At 45.5% G+C, this 17,750-nt stretch overlaps 1 protein-coding gene across 4 annotated transcripts in view; it reads left to right on the top strand.

The window, feature by feature from the left end:
* Nucleotides 1-17,750, top strand: part of LOC144156073 (protein O-GlcNAcase-like) — a 50,165-nt gene that overhangs the window by 22,250 nt on the left and 10,165 nt on the right. For 2 of the 4 annotated variants that reach the window (XM_077687861.1, XM_077687860.1), the window contains one exon: nt 9,223-9,314. In XM_077687861.1, coding sequence (XP_077543987.1) covers nt 9,223-9,314 — 92 coding nt within the window. Of the gene's footprint in view, nt 1-9,222; nt 9,315-13,147; nt 13,291-17,750 lie in introns of all 4 variants that reach the window. The other 2 variants (XR_013319688.1, XR_013319689.1) reach the window with 2 other exon arrangements.

The raw sequence follows: 17,750 nt of genomic DNA, 5'->3' as shown, positions 1-17,750 counted from the left end.
ACAACTGACCTTGCTTGATGCATCTCGGAAGATAGCGACAGTCTCCCCATCCGCGTTTGGCAAGTTTATTTTATTAATCGTGAACCGCATGGCCCGTTTTCGCGCACGAATCGTGCACATCAGCGTTGCGCGTGTTTTTTTTTTTTTTTTTTCGTGCTCGTGTCGATGATTCCGCGCTCGCGGTGGCTTCTTCGCGTGGCAGTGGGAGGAGCCTGACGACTTGCACCAATGGGGAGACGCGTACCTAATGGCGGGAGATTCGAAGCGCTCCGAGCCGGCTAGCCGCGCCAGAGATAAATAGGCTTACCACCGCAGTATTTTTTGATGGGCGCTTTCACAAGCAGCGTGGATGGCAGTTTATATTCCACTTTTCGCCCACATTATTAGCTCCTTTCTTGCATGAGCATCTTCGCTTGCGCCCCGTGCGGCATTTCAGCGAGCGGTTAGAAGCGGTCGCTGGAACTTACTGGAACTGCCTGCACCGCTTCACGGCCAGTGCCGACGCCATGTTGCCGCCTTTTACCGCGCCGCCCACATCACGCCAGTTGTATCTGCGCTGGCGTGCACTGCACGTTTTCGCGATACCAAATCTACCACGCGGTTCACGCTTTAGAACGTTGTTGCTGATAAGCCACCGCTCTTTCCCTTTCCGAACATTCGAGCCGGGCGAAGCCGAAGATTTCCACCACCAATACGTTGCGCTGATAAGCAGCCGCCTTTGGCATCGTGAACACAAGGTGGGGTAAAAAAAAAAAAAAATCCCGCTGGCGTTCTTATCACGTCTTGCGGCATCCGTTCATAGACGCTAAAAACGCAGCCATGGTCTCAAAACAAACACAACGGAAGTTAAAGCCGCGCTCGCCGTTTGTGAGACTGCGCTTTTGGCCTGCAGCAGCGGCTGATGTTAAAAATACCACGAAATATAGACCGTGCCTTCGTTTATAAGTGCTGTGCGTTTGAGTGATGATAAATATAGGTTGACTTGAGAGATAGGTGGCGATGTGGTTGAATTCGCGCGTGTTTTGGTTATAGTGCGGTACCGCTTATAGTGCGGATTTTTGCGGCTCCCGCGACATACGTTATAAGCGGTCTACACTGTATAAGGCCTCTTGAAGGCGGGTGAAGAGTCAGCGAAGTCAATATAGGTACTAAGGAAATGAAATCAACTGATATTTTTACCGTACAGCGTAAAACTAGGGTGCGGGAAGCACTTTTTTGCGCTGGGCGAACAAGCACAGCGGTCAGCAGCACGACAACGCATCTGCGAACGCTTTTCCGTCTAAGAAATGCAATTGCTAGACGTGATATATTGTGTAAACTTGGGGGATGCTTACTGCACGAGCGCAAAATAACAAATAGTCACCTAAGCTGCTTGAAATGCCGAAACTAAATAAAAGTGTAAACTGGTTATACAATATATACCTTATATTACCAAGGTCAGCAGAGCCCGCCCCGTGGCCGAGTAGGCTGGAGCGCTAGGTATGTCATCGGAAGTGTTTTGCAAGTCGCGAGTTCGAATCCCCGCGGGTACGTGCTTTCTTTTCTTATAAGTTAACTTTTTCGTTTTCCGCCGATGTTTTCTTTACTGAGTTCACCTTTTTTTGGGCCGCAACGTTCATTGTTCCACGAACTAGTTCACAGAACGCGCGCAGGCTGGCACTGGCGCGCTAGCGAGTTCTCGTTGGCGTGCTGTTGCCATAAGCACCGACTGATTGCGGGCAGTGGGCACAGGCCAGAATCAACAGACCCTTGGCCTGGTGCGAACACGCTTTTTACGATACAGGCATGAGTGAGGCAAGCTACAAATATGGGGGAAAAGCGCATGGCATTTGAGCGTCTGAGGGGACGCGGAGGGCGTTCATGGACTGTGTAGGCCTCGGCTATAGTTGATGACAGGGTAAGAATGCAGCTCCGCCCACAAGCGTTGTTTGGCCGCTAGCTGACCCTCCGCGGTTAGAAAAAATAGTTCGTTATATTGCAGCTGTTTATACCCATAATTACTAATATGAGCGGATGACAGTATAACCATCTGATTATGATATCGTTTATATATGTTTCATTCCGAAGAATGAATGATTTTCACTGGAAAAAGAAAAAGTCGTCCTCATTGAAAACTGGCTCAGGAGAAAAAAAATTACTCACTAAAACAAAGGTTATTCTTGATAGAAACTATTCCCAGTCTATTTTATACTTAAATCAAAGCTATCTTTGATTGTTTTACTGTTAGACAACAAAAATAAACATATAAACAACGCGCACACGATTTTTTGGGTCTGAATAGTTCGAATTTCGACCGCTGCACGTCGCTTAGCCGTCGTCTGCTTGGAAAAACATAATCAACATAATGGTCGTCGTTATATTTTGTCGGGCTCGTCGCTGTTCGACTATTTCTTCACTTCGCGTGTGCAATCATTGTCGAGAAATGTAGTCGGTACAATATCTTCCACAGCCATCATCACCGCTAAATCAAGCGTCGTAAACGCAGGGTAGAAGAAAGGGGCGGTTCGTCGCCGCAATGGCTGGATGCAGTGCAAGGACTGTGTAAGCCCAGGGTGAAAAGGAAACCAGCGGCGAAAATTCATCGGTGTCTTTCAGAAATCGGCCGCGATATCAACGGGCCATGGTTCTATGCGACTGTTTCGAACGTAGTGACGCACTGCAAACACCTATCGCGGCGACGCACGCAACCGTGGAGGTCGCGATGCCGCATAAGGTGTCCTGCCTTGCGAAATCAGCTGTAGGTGCGAAGAAACAAGCGTTATTTTATTCCGCTTAAACGAGACGACAACACCGTATGGCGCGAGCAGAGAACTGCGGGATGTGAAACGTTACAAGACTAATCATTTATACTTCACGAGACACGCGAGTGGCGAGACGCTCTACGTCAGTTGGTTAGATTGACAGTATACAGTTTCATGCTTTCTATCCAGGCGACCATTTCCGAGGTGTTTCCCGGCGATGTAATAAAAGAGCTGCCGGCGTTTCTTTAGTGTCATATCACCACCGCGCAGAGTGGAATGATAACGCAGAGAACCCCAACTGACGGTGAAAATTGATAGAAAAACACCTTTAAGCACTAGCAGCCGCCTAAAAAAATTACTGTTGCGAGCTTTTATGAAAAAAAAAAAAAAAACGAATAGCGACCTACAAATGCATCCGTCCGAAGTTCGTTTCGAAGTTGTGCTACATTCAACTTTCATTGGCTTTACACTGATGTGCAGCAGCCTACCGTGAAGATATTTTTATTGTTGATGAGGATTTTGAAATAGCATACATAAAGAAAATATTCGGTTCAACGTGTAGTTGCTTTGCAGCCATGTCATGTCAAGCTTTTGTGGAAGCATTTTAATTTCTGATAATCTTCCCGAAGCCAATAATCTTCCCCTATGTACACCAAACAGTGACGTCGAACACTGACTGCCCCATACGAAACTTGAACGAACAGCTATACAAGTGCATTCAATTCTTACTGCACCTATTTAGACAACCACACTCAACAGGTCCAATAATATGAGTATGAACGTGAGATCTAAGTGAATTATTTAAAAATGTGCCGACATCTCCATGCAAGCATTTCCATTTTATCCACTTCTGCAACCAATCAGAGCACCAAGCTGGAACAGAGAGAAGAAATATTTAATTCTCACTGCCCCTTGTAAAGGTGTCATGGGCTACTGCACAAGCATTTTCTATTCTTACCGTACTTTCCAACCAGCAGCAGCAAAGTGGCACCCTGAAAGCCTGACATTGGATCCATTTTGATTTGCTGCACCAGTGTTTTCAATGCCTAATGCAGCTTTAAAGCCAAAAGCAACAGTGTGTACGTGAAAAGCAGTGACTTCACAGCGTTAAGGTGTGGCATGAATTCATTCTAACGTACTACATAAGCATCTTCAACTCTCACCACAACTTCATGGCCAGAAACTACAATGTGTGTGCGAGAGAAGCAGCGATTTCATAGCCTGAAAGTGTGGCATGAATTTATTCTAACGTACTAGGTTAGTGCCTTCAACCCTCCCCACAACTTCATGGCTAGAAGCTACAATGTGTGCATAAAAAGCAGCGACATCACAGCTTGAAGGCCTGGCATAAACACATTCCAACGTATTTTATTAGAGCTTTCACTTCTCACCATAGCTTTCTAGTCAGAAAGAACAGTTCAACCTTGCAAAGGAGTTACATAGCATCTTGAAGAAGTGACGTAAAATCGTTGCGACCTGCTGAGTAAGTTTTTCCAATTTTTACTGCGTCTGAACCAGCCAGAAGCAACAGTGCGCACAGAAAGCAGCGACATGACACTCTGGAGGCCTGAAGTTGAACCATTTTGATATGCCGCATCACTGCTTTCTATTATTCTTGCAGCTGTATAACCAGAATGAACAGTGCATGCTCGAAAAGTATGAACATAGCATTCTGAAGGGGTGACATACCTCATTTCTACCTGCTACACAAGTATTAGCAATTATTACTGCAGCTCTTCAACCTGAACCACCTTCAGCCACTGTTTGAAGGCTCTCCACAGTTGCTGGAACAATAAAAACATCTAAAAGTGGGAAGCGGTGTTGAATCTAAATTAAAGTATGCTCCATGATAAGACGCTCAAACATGTCCTCCACTCTGTATAATACAGTCTATCATGACAGAGACACTGGAAATCTGAATGTCTGCCAATACACTGTAACCCCTTTGTTGAAGCACAAGCACCAAAATGCAATCGTTAAACTACAGCCATCACCATGAAACACAGCTGCAATAGACAAATTTTTATAACTCATAAAGCCCATCACACAAACTGCATGAAAATAAAGGGAAGATAAACTATCGGTTCATTCCTACTAAACGCATTCAGCTATTTCAAAACAACTTTAACAGCTCACGACACTTATGAGAAATTCCACACTGCACACGAAATACGCAGCCTCAGTACATGCATAGTCAGTTTCTCTTATGCCACTTAGTGTAGCGATGGGAACATACGCACCATAAGCTTACCAAGCATAATAAAAAGCTGCGCGCGTGTGTAGTTTTGGCAATGTATAAAAAAAAACTACGTGGTCATGTTGCGGGGCCACACATTTCCGGCTTCCTTCAACGGCGTGATTCAAAATCCAACAATCATGCAGCTTCGATGTTTATTTAGCCCTCTTATACGTTTCAAAAATGCTACTGATGACAGTCAAGAAACGAAACGCAACCACATTTGTTTACCTCAACAATACTCGCACTCGTTCATATTTTTGTATGTTCGATAATGTGCCCATTGGCACAAACAGAACGCCATAGGCACCCATCTCTCGCAGGAAGGCAGGTTCATACCGATTTTCTTAAAGCTACCCAACCCAGTCTCGGATAATTGTGCACGAGCGTTTACTTCTTCGCGAGTCTCTGCAATAATGGTTTAATCATACCTGTTTACGCCAGGGGGAAAAAGACGCCACACCGCTGCTCCGTTCGTACCCCGGCAGGCTAAAGCAATGCGCGAATCGACTAGGAAAGATACCTTACATTTACCTTACAATATTTGGCAATCGTCTTAATAACGTGTTCGGCTGTACGAGCGGCCGTATCCGGCCAAAAAACACGCCGCACACGTTTGCACGATCCGCGTCGGGCCGGACGGACACCACGTAGGCCTGCGCTCAACATCGGGCTCAGCCTACGCTCACAGCAACAAACGAAAACGCTTGCAACTTGTCACCGCGACTGCCGTAGACGAAAGCAAATCGCATTATTTCTTCACAAAGGTTGCGTTACACCGACACAATTTCCACAATCACACCAGCAACAGATGCAGCTTCGACGCTTTGCCGTTCTCAGATCGAGTTCGTTGACGACGTTCCGAGTACGTAAAACAGCCCACCAGTGCCACCACGATTTCCTCACGTACGTACAAACCACGGCGCGGCAAGACACACACGGGACAGGTAACGATAAGCGGCTTCTTGATGCACTACAGCACAATTCGTAACGCAAATCGCCTGCACAGCTGTTGGTTCTCGGCAACCTCGTTGTCGCTCGACAGCGCAGCAGCGGTGGGGAAGCGAGCGCGGCCATATTGGAAGTAGTTCTCCTTTCAAACGTACGTCGCAGGCGTCACACAAACGGCGAGACGCCATTGGTTGCGGATGAACACAAAATCCCTTTGATCTTGAAAAGCCGCTGCAGAGTTAAGCTGTCACCAACTATAGTGAATGCTACGATTCCAAGCCGTCCTGGGAGGCTTATCTTACGCATTTTACAGCCGACAACATGGCAGAAGCGCGGTACGATGATTACTGAGATATTGAGAATGCCCATCCAACAACGCCATCGGTTGTGTTTTACAGAACCGAAACCGAAACCGAAACTTGTTTGATTGCTAACCTTGGGCATCGTCCAATCACGGTGCTCCCTCCTCCCAACGTCACAGCGTTAGTTGGTGCGGCCGCCGCAAACCGCGCATAGTAGTTTTTCTTCTTTCGCGCTGTGTAAAATAATTACCGATTTGTCAACCGGATAAACCATGAAAAGTGTGCTAATTTGAGCCAGTCTACGCAGTGCAAGCAAAAACGGGAGCTTGACAAATTCACTTCAGTGTCCCTTTAAATACGTTGTTAAATCTTTTGCCAATTGTGCAGTGCAGCCTCATGAAGCAGCTCGAAAATCGTGATGCATGGAGGTTTCACTGCTATTACTGTATAAAGAGTTGTCGCTCGGCTATCATACGTTTTCATTACTTGAAGTAAATCTAGACCATCAAAACTGAGCAATGGGCTATCCATGATGCAATAGAGCGAGAAAAGACTCCTTTGATTGCAGGAAACATTGTAAAAATTTAAAGCAGGCGGAGGAAGCAGCTTCAAGCAATGGAAATGTGTGATCTGTAGTTCTTCAGCGATAATAGTAAGGAATGCGCCATGCTTCACACTTATTAAGCTGCTGCGCGAGGCCGGGAGTAACTGCACTGCATTGGGTGCATTTAAGTGTTGCGCATTAGCTAGGTCAGAGGCAGTAGCCACCCACAGTGAGTGCTGATGACTATCAGAAGAGCTGGAGCCCCTCTCCTGTTAGTCATTAGTTCCAGAGTGCCACACTGCACAGGGCCACCGCCGCCCGAGGATCAGCTCCTGCAGCCGCTCACGTGTTCATTGCGGGTCAAATTGAGTGTGATAGTACATCCTTTCGGCCACACAATCACCCCGCCGTTGTACATTAGTAGTAGACTTTGCTCATGGAGCTAGGAAGTCTAAGCGGACTGAAACTTATTTGAAGATAAACTTATAAACTTAAGATAAACTGAACTGATAAACTGACAATAAACTTATTTTTATCTCATGAAGTGCAGGAGGGCACATTTTATGTTTTTGCTATTACTCGCTGTATAACTGCTGATCTCAGCTGTGATATTCTAATACGTAAACAAGCTTCTTTTTCTCTTCTCGAGTCTGTGTTAGTCGTACTTCTTCTAGCCTTTATTGAGTTGATGCTTATCGCAGCTGTGACGTGAATGTAGCCTTTTTTTTCTCCACTTGTTTAACCCTTTGAGGGTCAGGGCCCGTACATGTACGGCATCGACAAACACTTTCAAAATGGTCAATGACGTACATGTACGGCATTGCTTGTATCTTTAAAAAGTGCGCCTTTTTTGCCAACTTCTCTTGCTTGGCATGTGCTGCCACACTTTGGAAATACGTCAAATTTTTTCTAGCGCCGATGGCTCTTCTTTTTATTTGTAATGATTTACTTCAGCGGCGCGCCGGCTGTTGCTTGCACATCTGATAACGAGAGGGCGCGCTGGGTGTCGCCCACCAGGCACCCGGGCGCCTTTCGCTTCTTGCGCCTACTATAGACCAAGGTCGCCTGCGAAACTGATGAGGCTCTTTTCTCCCTTTTTTTTTTGTATTTTATGAGCGGTGCGCCGTCTATCGCTCCCGCATCTGGCCGTGCGCGCCCATGCGCGCGCAGCGGCTGGTTTCGGTATCGTCCTCCGGGCGCTTCCAGTTTTTTGCGCTCGCGAAACTGATGTCTGATTTTGATTTGCTCAAAAGGTGCCGGCGTGTTGCTCTCTCATTTTTATTTAGAATTTTTCTTGTGTTACTCATGAATGAACCACATATATGTAACAACACAAACGATTTTTTTGACGCTTTATGGTCACCCTAAAAAAATTAAGATAATTTTTTCTCGAAATAGATTCATCCGAAGAATTTAAATCAGCAATAAAAAAAATTCGACCCTGAAAGGTTAATGTCTAGTCAGGTTTAGCCTTGCAAATAATTGAACATAAAAGAAAAACCAATTACACCATAAAAATTGAAAGAACAAAGAAACTGGCCCCGAGAAACCTGGTCTGACATAATTCCACTGCTCCAAAGTGTTTGTGAGTGCTCCAAGGCTCCTCCAAAACAGTACTCGAGCCCACTTCCACCCAACTCCCATATGGAGTGTTAAGAGAATCTCGAAGAAAAGAAATATTTAGCTGGATCAATGGCTTTTATGAAGATTAACTTCAACAGCACTTTCTCGGCAATGGAACTGTGTGTTGTGGGTACTCTAGCCAAATTTGTTTTGCAGTGGTTACATGGCCTCGTCCTTTGACGTCGAACACTAAGAGCAGTGTGCATTCCTTACATTGCCGCTATCCCTGAAAAGCATTAGTTTATTGACAACATTAATTCAAGTTCTTTCAGAGTGCAGCGTTTGCGAAATTGCAAATATAGCACTTTGGTGAATGCAAATGCCACAGCGGCCACCATATCTATCATAAAGAGTACCTGGCTTCTGAAGTGCTTTATATTTGGGATAAGTTTGGTTTCAGTAGGTTCGACAGTAGCTAAACCTGCTTTTACAGATTGTTATGAAATGTTTTCTTTAGAAGCTATGTGCCAGAGCTTAATTCAGCCACGTGCATTTGAATTTCTGGCACATGGTTTCTTAAATATGCTCACATAACATCGACAAAAGTTGTGGCTACCAGGAGACAATGGAGCTGCTAGCTTTAGCTTATCTGATAGGGTTGTGAGCACTTACTAGTAAAGCCGGATAGTTTACTATTGTAATATATTTCGTGTGCATCTGCTGTCTCTGCTGGGTCCACAACAACAGCGAATCCCAGGCTCTTATATAGACACAGTTACACTGGCATGCTGAGCTTTTAAACATTTTATCCACATAACTGCCACAAAGAGCACGAAATTCTGGTTTTCTGATATTTAATTTTAATTTTTTTTCCCCCTATCCTAGCCACTTGTGTACGAAGTGTGCCGAAAAACCTGTGACGATGGAATGGATGGAACAGAGGTGTTTCCAGATTTTCCCAACCTCATCGGTGACAAGTAAGTTGCACTTGCACTGAGTACGTGACTGCCGCTTCTGGCAACGTTTTATTTCAGCTTGGAACCATATAGAGGACAACCCTGCTTCAGTACATGGACTAGGCTAATTAACACCTTGCTACACCTCCGTTTGATAAGAAGCAATGATGCCATTGCTGGAGAATTTCTGATCAAATGGGCAGATTTCAAATGTCTCGCTTTGTTTGGCTTAATATGATGTACAGGCGAAATTGGGCAGACAATATGTCGACCCCATGCCAAACAGCAGTGTCCAACAGAGTCTGAAAGTAGGGCTATTGCTGATTAGCTTAGTTTGTCAAACGGAGTGGCCATGAGTTCTGTTCGTGCTTTGGACAATGCAACTGCTCCTCAGGGAAGTATTTGGCTAGAACTTGAGATCTCCAACCCAGTCAAATGCCCATTGCTTTTGAGAAACTACGGCGGAGTTGCTGTAAACAGTTAAACCTTGTTATACGGTAATATAATAAATGATTGCTTCTCCCCTTCTAGCTTCACTGTGATTAGGCTTTGTTGTATTATGGTGTTCTTTAACTCAGTTAAGCAAGATTTTCAAACTGCTATAAGAGCTACTGAAAACTGTCATTGCATCATCACATCGTTATTGATCTTGCAGAAATTGTTGTACCATAGCCATTCGTTAAGCCCTACCCATAGAGCATAAAAGCTTCGTAAATTTCAGCTACAATTGGTTTTGTAAGCCCACAGTCTTGAACGCTTGCTGTTACTGGCTTCAGCTGGCATCAAAGCATTGATCTTCACAGGGCATCGCCTCTTTTTCTTTTCTTCTGATTATCTGGTGTAAATAAATGCAGTTAGTATTAAATTTGGCATGTTCGTTACTTTTCCAAGGTTCATGTTATCGTATTGGATAAGTTAAACTGCAATGGAACGTGTGCAAAGCAAACAAGTTTGCGATTGCATGCTGTGTGACAGGATATGGATGCTTTCTCTCTCTCTCTCTCTCTCTCTCTCTCTCTCTCTCTCTCTCTCTCTCTCTGATAAAGCAGCCCTTGTTTTGTGATCGTCTTCTGACGTGTCACATAGTGTGCAGTGTGCAACGTACTGTCGTGAATATTTTCACGTCTGCAATTCTCTTCGTGGACCCTTCAGGACTCCTAATCATAAAAGCAATGTTACAAATTCATTCTGTAAATCTACAGAAAGAAGTGGCCCACGCTTGTTCATTTTCTAGAGCATGGTTTCTCAAAGTGGGTTCCGCGGAACCTAGGGGTTCCGCAGGCCCCTCCTCAGGGTTCCGCGAGCCACTGATAAAGTTTCCCTTGTTCCGCAGTCGCAAAGTCTTATATGGTGAACTTGAGGTGCGATCGATCTAAGGAACCTCCATTACTCACGCCCGAGTGTCAGTAAGCACATCTCGGCGCATAACAGAAACGCGCGAGCTGCGCAATAAATCTCGCCAGCAGCTTGTAGCCAGCCAGACTCCGAAAACGGGCCACGTGGTTAAACTATTGTCCTTAAATCTCGGCCTTATATTACCCCCATGCGCATTTCTCCTGTTTGGAGATAGGTGCCGCTAGCGTACGCATTCGCGTAAAGTCGACGGGAAAAAAAACGATACCCTTGCTTGCTTTTGAATTTATTGCACGTTAATGTAGCATGAACGGAATGAAAAATGGCGGGAGGGGGGGGGGGGTTTCTTGGCACTTAACGGGGGGGGGGGGGGGGGTTCCTTGGCACTTAACGGAACTTAGCAGGGTTCCCTGTGACCAACATGCTTGAGAACCCCTGTTCTAGAGTACAAGGGGCCTGTGTCTATTCCTTTATAGCAGTCTCGGTTACATGAGAAACCTGCTCATTTAAGGTGACTGTGGGGCAGCGTATCGCACGGATATATCTTCTTTCTAAAATTTTGGTAGCACTATCAATACTATACTATTGATAGTTTTGTTATGTCCGCTTGTGACAACACTAGGCATCCTTGATTTACCAGTCCTGGACGGTCCACAGGCAGTGCGAGGACTGCATTTGCACCGGAAGTCTCATAGGAATACATAGGAAAATCGAGCGCGGGATCATGTCTCGGGCAGTCCGCGGACGATCCGGGATTGATAGTCGAGAAGACCCACTATCGATAGTTTTCTATCGCTTTCCATCACCTACTGTGTTCATTTCAGTTTCGGCAGGAGTTGCAGACACTCAGCAGCCGAGTGCTGCTACGTGTGCTTTTTCAATCTTGTCTGGTATTTCACTGTAATAAGCTTGTAATGCTTAATTTCATGCAAGTCAGTTGCTGGATGCTGTGACATAGTGTGCATGCTTAAAATTTTCAAGTTTCTGTAATAAGGCCGTATCATGTTTCTTCCCTACTTGTGTTGAGATGAGCGGGGGGTCAGAACAGCATTAGAAAGGTGGGCCGTTGAACTCTGGGGCACAACTGTTATCGTGATGGCAAAAATGAGACGAAATTGACAGGACTATGGAATAAGCACAAGCAATAAGCTACAAATTTTGTAGCAACGTCACAAGCTTTCGACTGTGTGCAAAAGTATGATATTTAGCTTGGATGATTCTGACCTCATGCTTTACTATTGGGCTTTCTCTCTACCCCATTCAAAATGTGTTTCAGGATCTCTCACTTTAACTTATACAGTAGGTAAGTACATTCAGGGCACAGCCAGAAGCTGCAGGGCTGTAGTAAGATGCTGCATTGCTCGCTGTGCTTTCGTCTCTTCACACAGCACCGCTGGAATTTCAGGAAAGGGGACGTTGAATGTTGATTCCTGCATCAGCAAAGGGTAGAGAGGAATAGCTCAACACTGCTGCTTTTATTTACGCAAAGCTGGAACAGTGAATATTCTGAGAAAAAGTTCACGCAGACAACAAAAAGAAAATCAATGATCAAGCAGAAGATGCTTGCAGTGATACAAGTGCTGTGCCTATCGTGCCAAACAACACAGTCAGAAATTCTGCTACATGTTGTGGCCTTTTCTTGGGAAAACTGGGCCACAGGTGCAGTGAAATCACTTTTAGAAAGGCCAAGGGAAAAGCAATGGTCACGAAGACGTGTCAGCCCGGCAAGCCTTAAAAAAAAAAAAATCGTATTTTAAATTTTAAAATGGTGAATGCATATAACTATTGCCATATTCGATAGGCTGAGTTTGGGTTCCCCCCCATGTTCCCCGCAAAGTTAATCTCTGTGCAGTATGCATTGCACACATTCTGACACATGACACCACATCACCACAGCATAGTGGACAAGCAGAATAATGCAAAAACCTGCCTAATGTAATACCAGAGTTTGTTTAGATTTCACCGTGTCAAATTTATGGCTCGTGTCGCATGCAAGTCCCAATTAGTTAATACCCACTATTAGTACACTTCCTGCCCGCACTTCTGCAGGGAATAGGCGGCCATTGTGTTGTCAGTATTTAATGAGGCCTCATATAGTCATGGCTGCATAGGACCCTGACTTCAGGTACAAGCGTCTGCATATGCCACAGCTTTCATTGCTTTTGCTGCCACCTGGTTCGGTTACACAGATCGGTTACACAGAAAAATACTGTAAGGAGGGCAGTTACCTTTTTGCTCAGAGAGAAGGCAATCACTGCACGGTATTCGTTAGCTGCTTTTCCACATTTCTCCTGCTTTCAAGCTGAGCAGGTGGGTTTGCTGTCTGCAGAGCTGACTGGCGCAAAGGATGCTGACCACGTAGTTCCACAGAGCCCTGTGTGTACAATTTGTGTGGTGATCAGAGGCCCCAAAACTCCTGCACATAACAAGTGCTCCTTCTCTGCCCCGATGCAGGTCAGGGCAAAGCAGGAGCAAAGGGCAGCTAAGGTAATACTGTGCAGTGTGCCTCCTTTCTGCAGGTAAAAGGGGGTCCCGGCGAACAGTTCATCGGAAAAAGCTCACCAGAAAAACTCGCCTCATCCACAGAAGACCAATAGTGGCAGCTGTTTGACGCCCAACTGGCCTCCCGTGTGGCAAGATAGTAGTAAGTTGTAGTGGTAGTGCACTCCGTTTCCTTACTGTGCAGATTCCATTCAGGTTCCACTTTGAAATTGAATGCAGTTTGCAATCGCTGCAAAAGACAGTTTCTTGTGCTGCAGGCAAGTGGCAGTACTGATACAGACATGGTTTTGCATAGGCGTGTGGAGTCGACAGCCAGAAGTGAGATCCCTCGAATGACCCTCGAGCAGTGGAAAGATTGAACGGCAAATGTGGCAAAGTCAACAGCAGTATCGGTAGCCTGGTTCACTGTCATCATCCTTTTGCACATGCATGTTTCCTTCGACACTGCCATAGAATCCATCTGCTCTGTGATCGCTTCTGTACACAGTTGTACCATCAAGCAAGATTTTCTGTCTCTGTGTTATCTGGGAGAGGGATTTTAATTACAGTAAAACCTTGTAACAAGAGACACTGTTACAAGAGACACTTGTTTACAAGAGACATTTGAATGAAGACAGTTTGGTCAGTGTTCCTATGTTCCCCGTGTTAGCAACATTGCTTACAAGAGACATGTTTCCTGGGTCCCTTCAGTGTCTTGTAACGAGGTTTTACTGTATAGCCAATATATCTGAAGCTAATGTTAACCCTGACTTGGCAAGGGCAAGCTGCACTAAGGGACCAAGAGGATGTGCACCCGTGAGCAGCTGTTGTGTCTAGGGCAGTTTGAAGAAACTCGGTATTTGAAAATAGTTCTGCACAAAGCAGCAAGTCAACGCAAAACTTGAAGCTTTGACCAAGCATCAAAACAATATTTTTGGCTCGTTTGACACTCCATCTGCACACTTTGTAACTGTGCCAGCCACTGACTTCACATGGTAGCAGACGCCGGAGTTGAAGAAACAGTCATCGGTGAAAATTTTCTAGTCACTCCATCCTCTGTGGACAAAGTAACAAACCTGAAAGGACCATTTGCTAGGGCAGTCTTTGCAGCAAACTTTATCAGTGTCTTTTACAACCTACCTTGCTATTGCTAAAGCTACAATCCACCAGAATACCAGGAGTTCGTCGGCTATGTTCAGCTTGGACATTCACCAATGAGCTTTTCTGCAGAATTTTGTTGAGCACATGGGTGAGCTTTTTTCCGCCGTCCAAAAGAGAAAGTGCCATTCTGAGCCAGCCTTTGGCAGCATTTTTTTTGCTGAACTTTCAGGACATGAGTTCGGGGTGCAGCTCTTGCGTGAGTGTGTACCGGGTTACTGAATTTGTTCATGTTTACCAATAAATGCCAAAAAGGAAACATGGATTAAAACAGGACAAATTGAACTCGTACCAAAAAGCACAAAATTCCATAACTAGTTATAGCTTGTTGCAGCTGTACAATGCGCGTCATCTTTGTGTATAAGCCTCAAGCTTTGCGATGGCTGCGCTGCCTGCCGCCGCTTCTCCGTGGTGTCTACAAGATGGGCGCTGGGTGGCTGATACGAGCTCATGCTATGTTTTGCTTCTCTTTCGCTTGTTTTTACCTTTCCGCACCCTAAACAACTTGCTATGGTCATGTCTGTAAGCAAATAGTACGTTTAGGGCACTCCAAAAACAGCTGTGGCTTGGCAGAGGGCTCGAATGCCAACAAAAGCTATCCGGGGACGCGGTTGTGCACGCCCCCTGACAGCTGTTACGGGCGTCAGTGATGTCAGCAGCACATCACCACTCTCACCACCGAACACATCAGGCACAAGTGAAGTCTATTGTCTCCTCGTTTGAACATGATACTGGCACAGTGAGAGGTTGGTTTCGTCTTGCAGCGCGTACAACAAATGCGGCTTCATTTTGAATATATACGTCGTAGAACAATCTGTCTCAAGAATGTGATTATCCCATTGCCTGACAACCACTTGTGCCTTTTAAGGGAATATAAGCCACCGAAAAAGGCTCTGCGTCGTTAAATGTGTGTTCAGTCACGCCTTGTACAAAGAACCAAGGAAAGTTAATGAAACCATGGAATAATAAATGGTCTGCAAGTCAGGAAGAAACAGAGTAGCTCGTACGGCAATGAGAAAACCCCAGTGCAACTGAGAAAATGCTGAAGACGTTTGTCTGAACTTAAAGGGGCCCTGCAGCACTTACCATCGACTACTAGGAATGTATTTTGGGGTAAAGTCTATAGTCCAAGCAATCTCCTCCCGCAAGAATTATGAAAATCCGTTCACTATCACCGAAACTACATGCGATGAGAAATCACGCATAATCGTTCCCTCTCAACTCAACTGCGGACAACGCGACGAAAGCTGCGCACTCTCTCTGGGAGAGGGGGGGGGGGGGGGGGGGGGGGGGGCGGCTCGCGCCGTTCTTTTCCGCGGCCTTCGATATATCACAGGCCGGGGAGTTTTCTCCTTTTCTTCACAATGTGGAGGGGTCTACTGTATTTACTCGCATAATGATCGCACTTTTTTTTCCAAAAATATGATGCAAATTTAGGGGTGCGATCATTACGCGAGGTAAATTTTTCACGAAAAAAGTTTCAGCGCAAAAAACGCAAGCAAGTTGGTCAGAATTTTTATGGTAGGTCTCATGAACGTAATAAACGTAATCAATAAAAACATAATAAAAACTCCACGGACCACCGCCAGCCGCGTTGCAAAGTGACTCAAAATGTAGTGTTCCATGAATTACGGAATGCGCTGGAACGAGTTTGCTGCGAGGTGAGACCAGGTCGACCAATAAGTGGCTGCTGCTGTCACAGTGCGGGACACGGCTGCTGACGCAGCAAGCTGAGCGAGTTTTCTTCTTTGTCTTGTGAGTATATTATGTGCATTTAGTGCGAGTTTCTTCCGCACCAATAATGAACTCATGCGTGCCGATATCGCTAATATCGGCAAGTCTGCGGCAATGATGTAGCCATATCTGCTTTGAAAGAGGAGGAAGCATGGGTAAGTACGACCATCGTCAGCTGGACTTGGCACACACACGGCATATGGCTGCGGCAAGTTCAGGGTGCGATCATTGCGCGGGAAATAAAAAAAATCATATTTTGACGACGAACTTCAGGGGTGCGATCATTACGCGAGTGCGATCATTATGCGAGTAAATACGGTATTTCTGGTTTGGGGCCACAAAAAAGCAGGCATCGGTGCCTGCTCGCAAGTGCGCGCTCAGGCTGGTAGGACGTTTTTGAAGCAATAAACGTTTTTTGTCGAGTGGTCTGGCTGAAAGGGAAGTATTGAGCTCATCATTCAAACTCCTCGCGTACTCAAAACACAAAAGAAACTGCAAAACTGTGCCTACAGGTTCAGGCATAGAAGAGGTTCGCACATAGCGCTGACGACGGCGGATCGTCGCAGGAAATGCGAGAAATTAGCTGCAAAGTTGACCAGTGACAGCCGATTGGACAGCCATGGCCTCAATGACGTCGTTTAGGCCATGCCAGGGGTGCATAATGAGGAGAACTGACGAGAGGGCGGTTGGTTTTTCCGAGTCTTTCACAGCGATTTGCGCGGTCACCGCTTCACGTGCACGTGTAATATTTGGCTCGGGTATTTCTGGTAGTGTAAGCTAAGCGTCGCGCAGGTTTACTTGCACTGCTCAAAGAGTGTTGCAGGGTCCCTGCCAGGTAGGACTCACCATACCCAACTAGATGCGAAATGCTCTGCTTTTTCGCGGGGGGAGTGGGGGTCAACCCAGCAACTACTGTTGGGTGTCGGTGGTTTGGTCTGTTGGTCAGGATCAAAATTTTGGGACCAAGCTTTTGCAGTGACACCAGTGCTCTCTACTTCCTATCCTGGAGCGTGAATGTGCTCTGTTTATAACCTCTGGACTATCCTTTGCAGCATCTTTGTGCCGGCCGAATGTTTTGAGGCTACAATTGAAGGTGTGTTAGACACCTGGACGTGCTCTAAATGATGATCATGTTCTACAAAAGCTCTACATACATGCCTGTGATGGGCATGACTGAACTAGACTCTCTTCATGCATTTGTGGACATCTTTCTCAGTTTTCTCTTTTCACGGAGCAAGCTAGGCATTTCGCCCAATCATTATCACCGTCACAAAGAAATCTTATTTATTTATTTTCCCCCCACCCCCTCACTCAACCACACATGATGGACAAGTATTACAGTAGCTCTGGAAGAATGTTTTGCAGGGTACTGTCTTGCACACAGTACCAAGCAAAGTCGACCCTGTATCTTTGAAAAATGTGCCATTTTGGATGTTCATCTTCTCTCTGGTATACAGCACTGAAGTTGTTTTTGTTTCCTACGTCTAGAATCAATTGCGATCTTTGCATCTTTCATATGTTCGAGAAATACAAAAGTTCGCTTCCAGCTGTTGCACACAAACGTCTGTTGTAATAGTGCACGTAACTGAAGTGTGATTAGCATAAACTATAAGTAGTTTGCTCGACTTCTTTTGTGACTTTTTTTTGTACGGGTTGTTTGCCCCCAAGTGAACACTGGTGAGCTTTTTTTATTTAAATAATAAGAGGGGTGAAAATGCGGAATAAAAAGTA

This window comes from Haemaphysalis longicornis, unplaced genomic scaffold (assembly GCF_048455015.1).
Source record: "Haemaphysalis longicornis isolate Haplotype H1 unplaced genomic scaffold, Haemaphysalis longicornis Haplotype H1 scaffold_1, whole genome shotgun sequence".
Lineage (NCBI taxonomy): Eukaryota > Metazoa > Arthropoda > Arachnida > Ixodida > Ixodidae > Haemaphysalis > Haemaphysalis longicornis.
The sequence above is the reverse complement of the archived record's forward strand: the minus strand, read 5'-3'. Positions and strand labels throughout refer to the sequence as shown.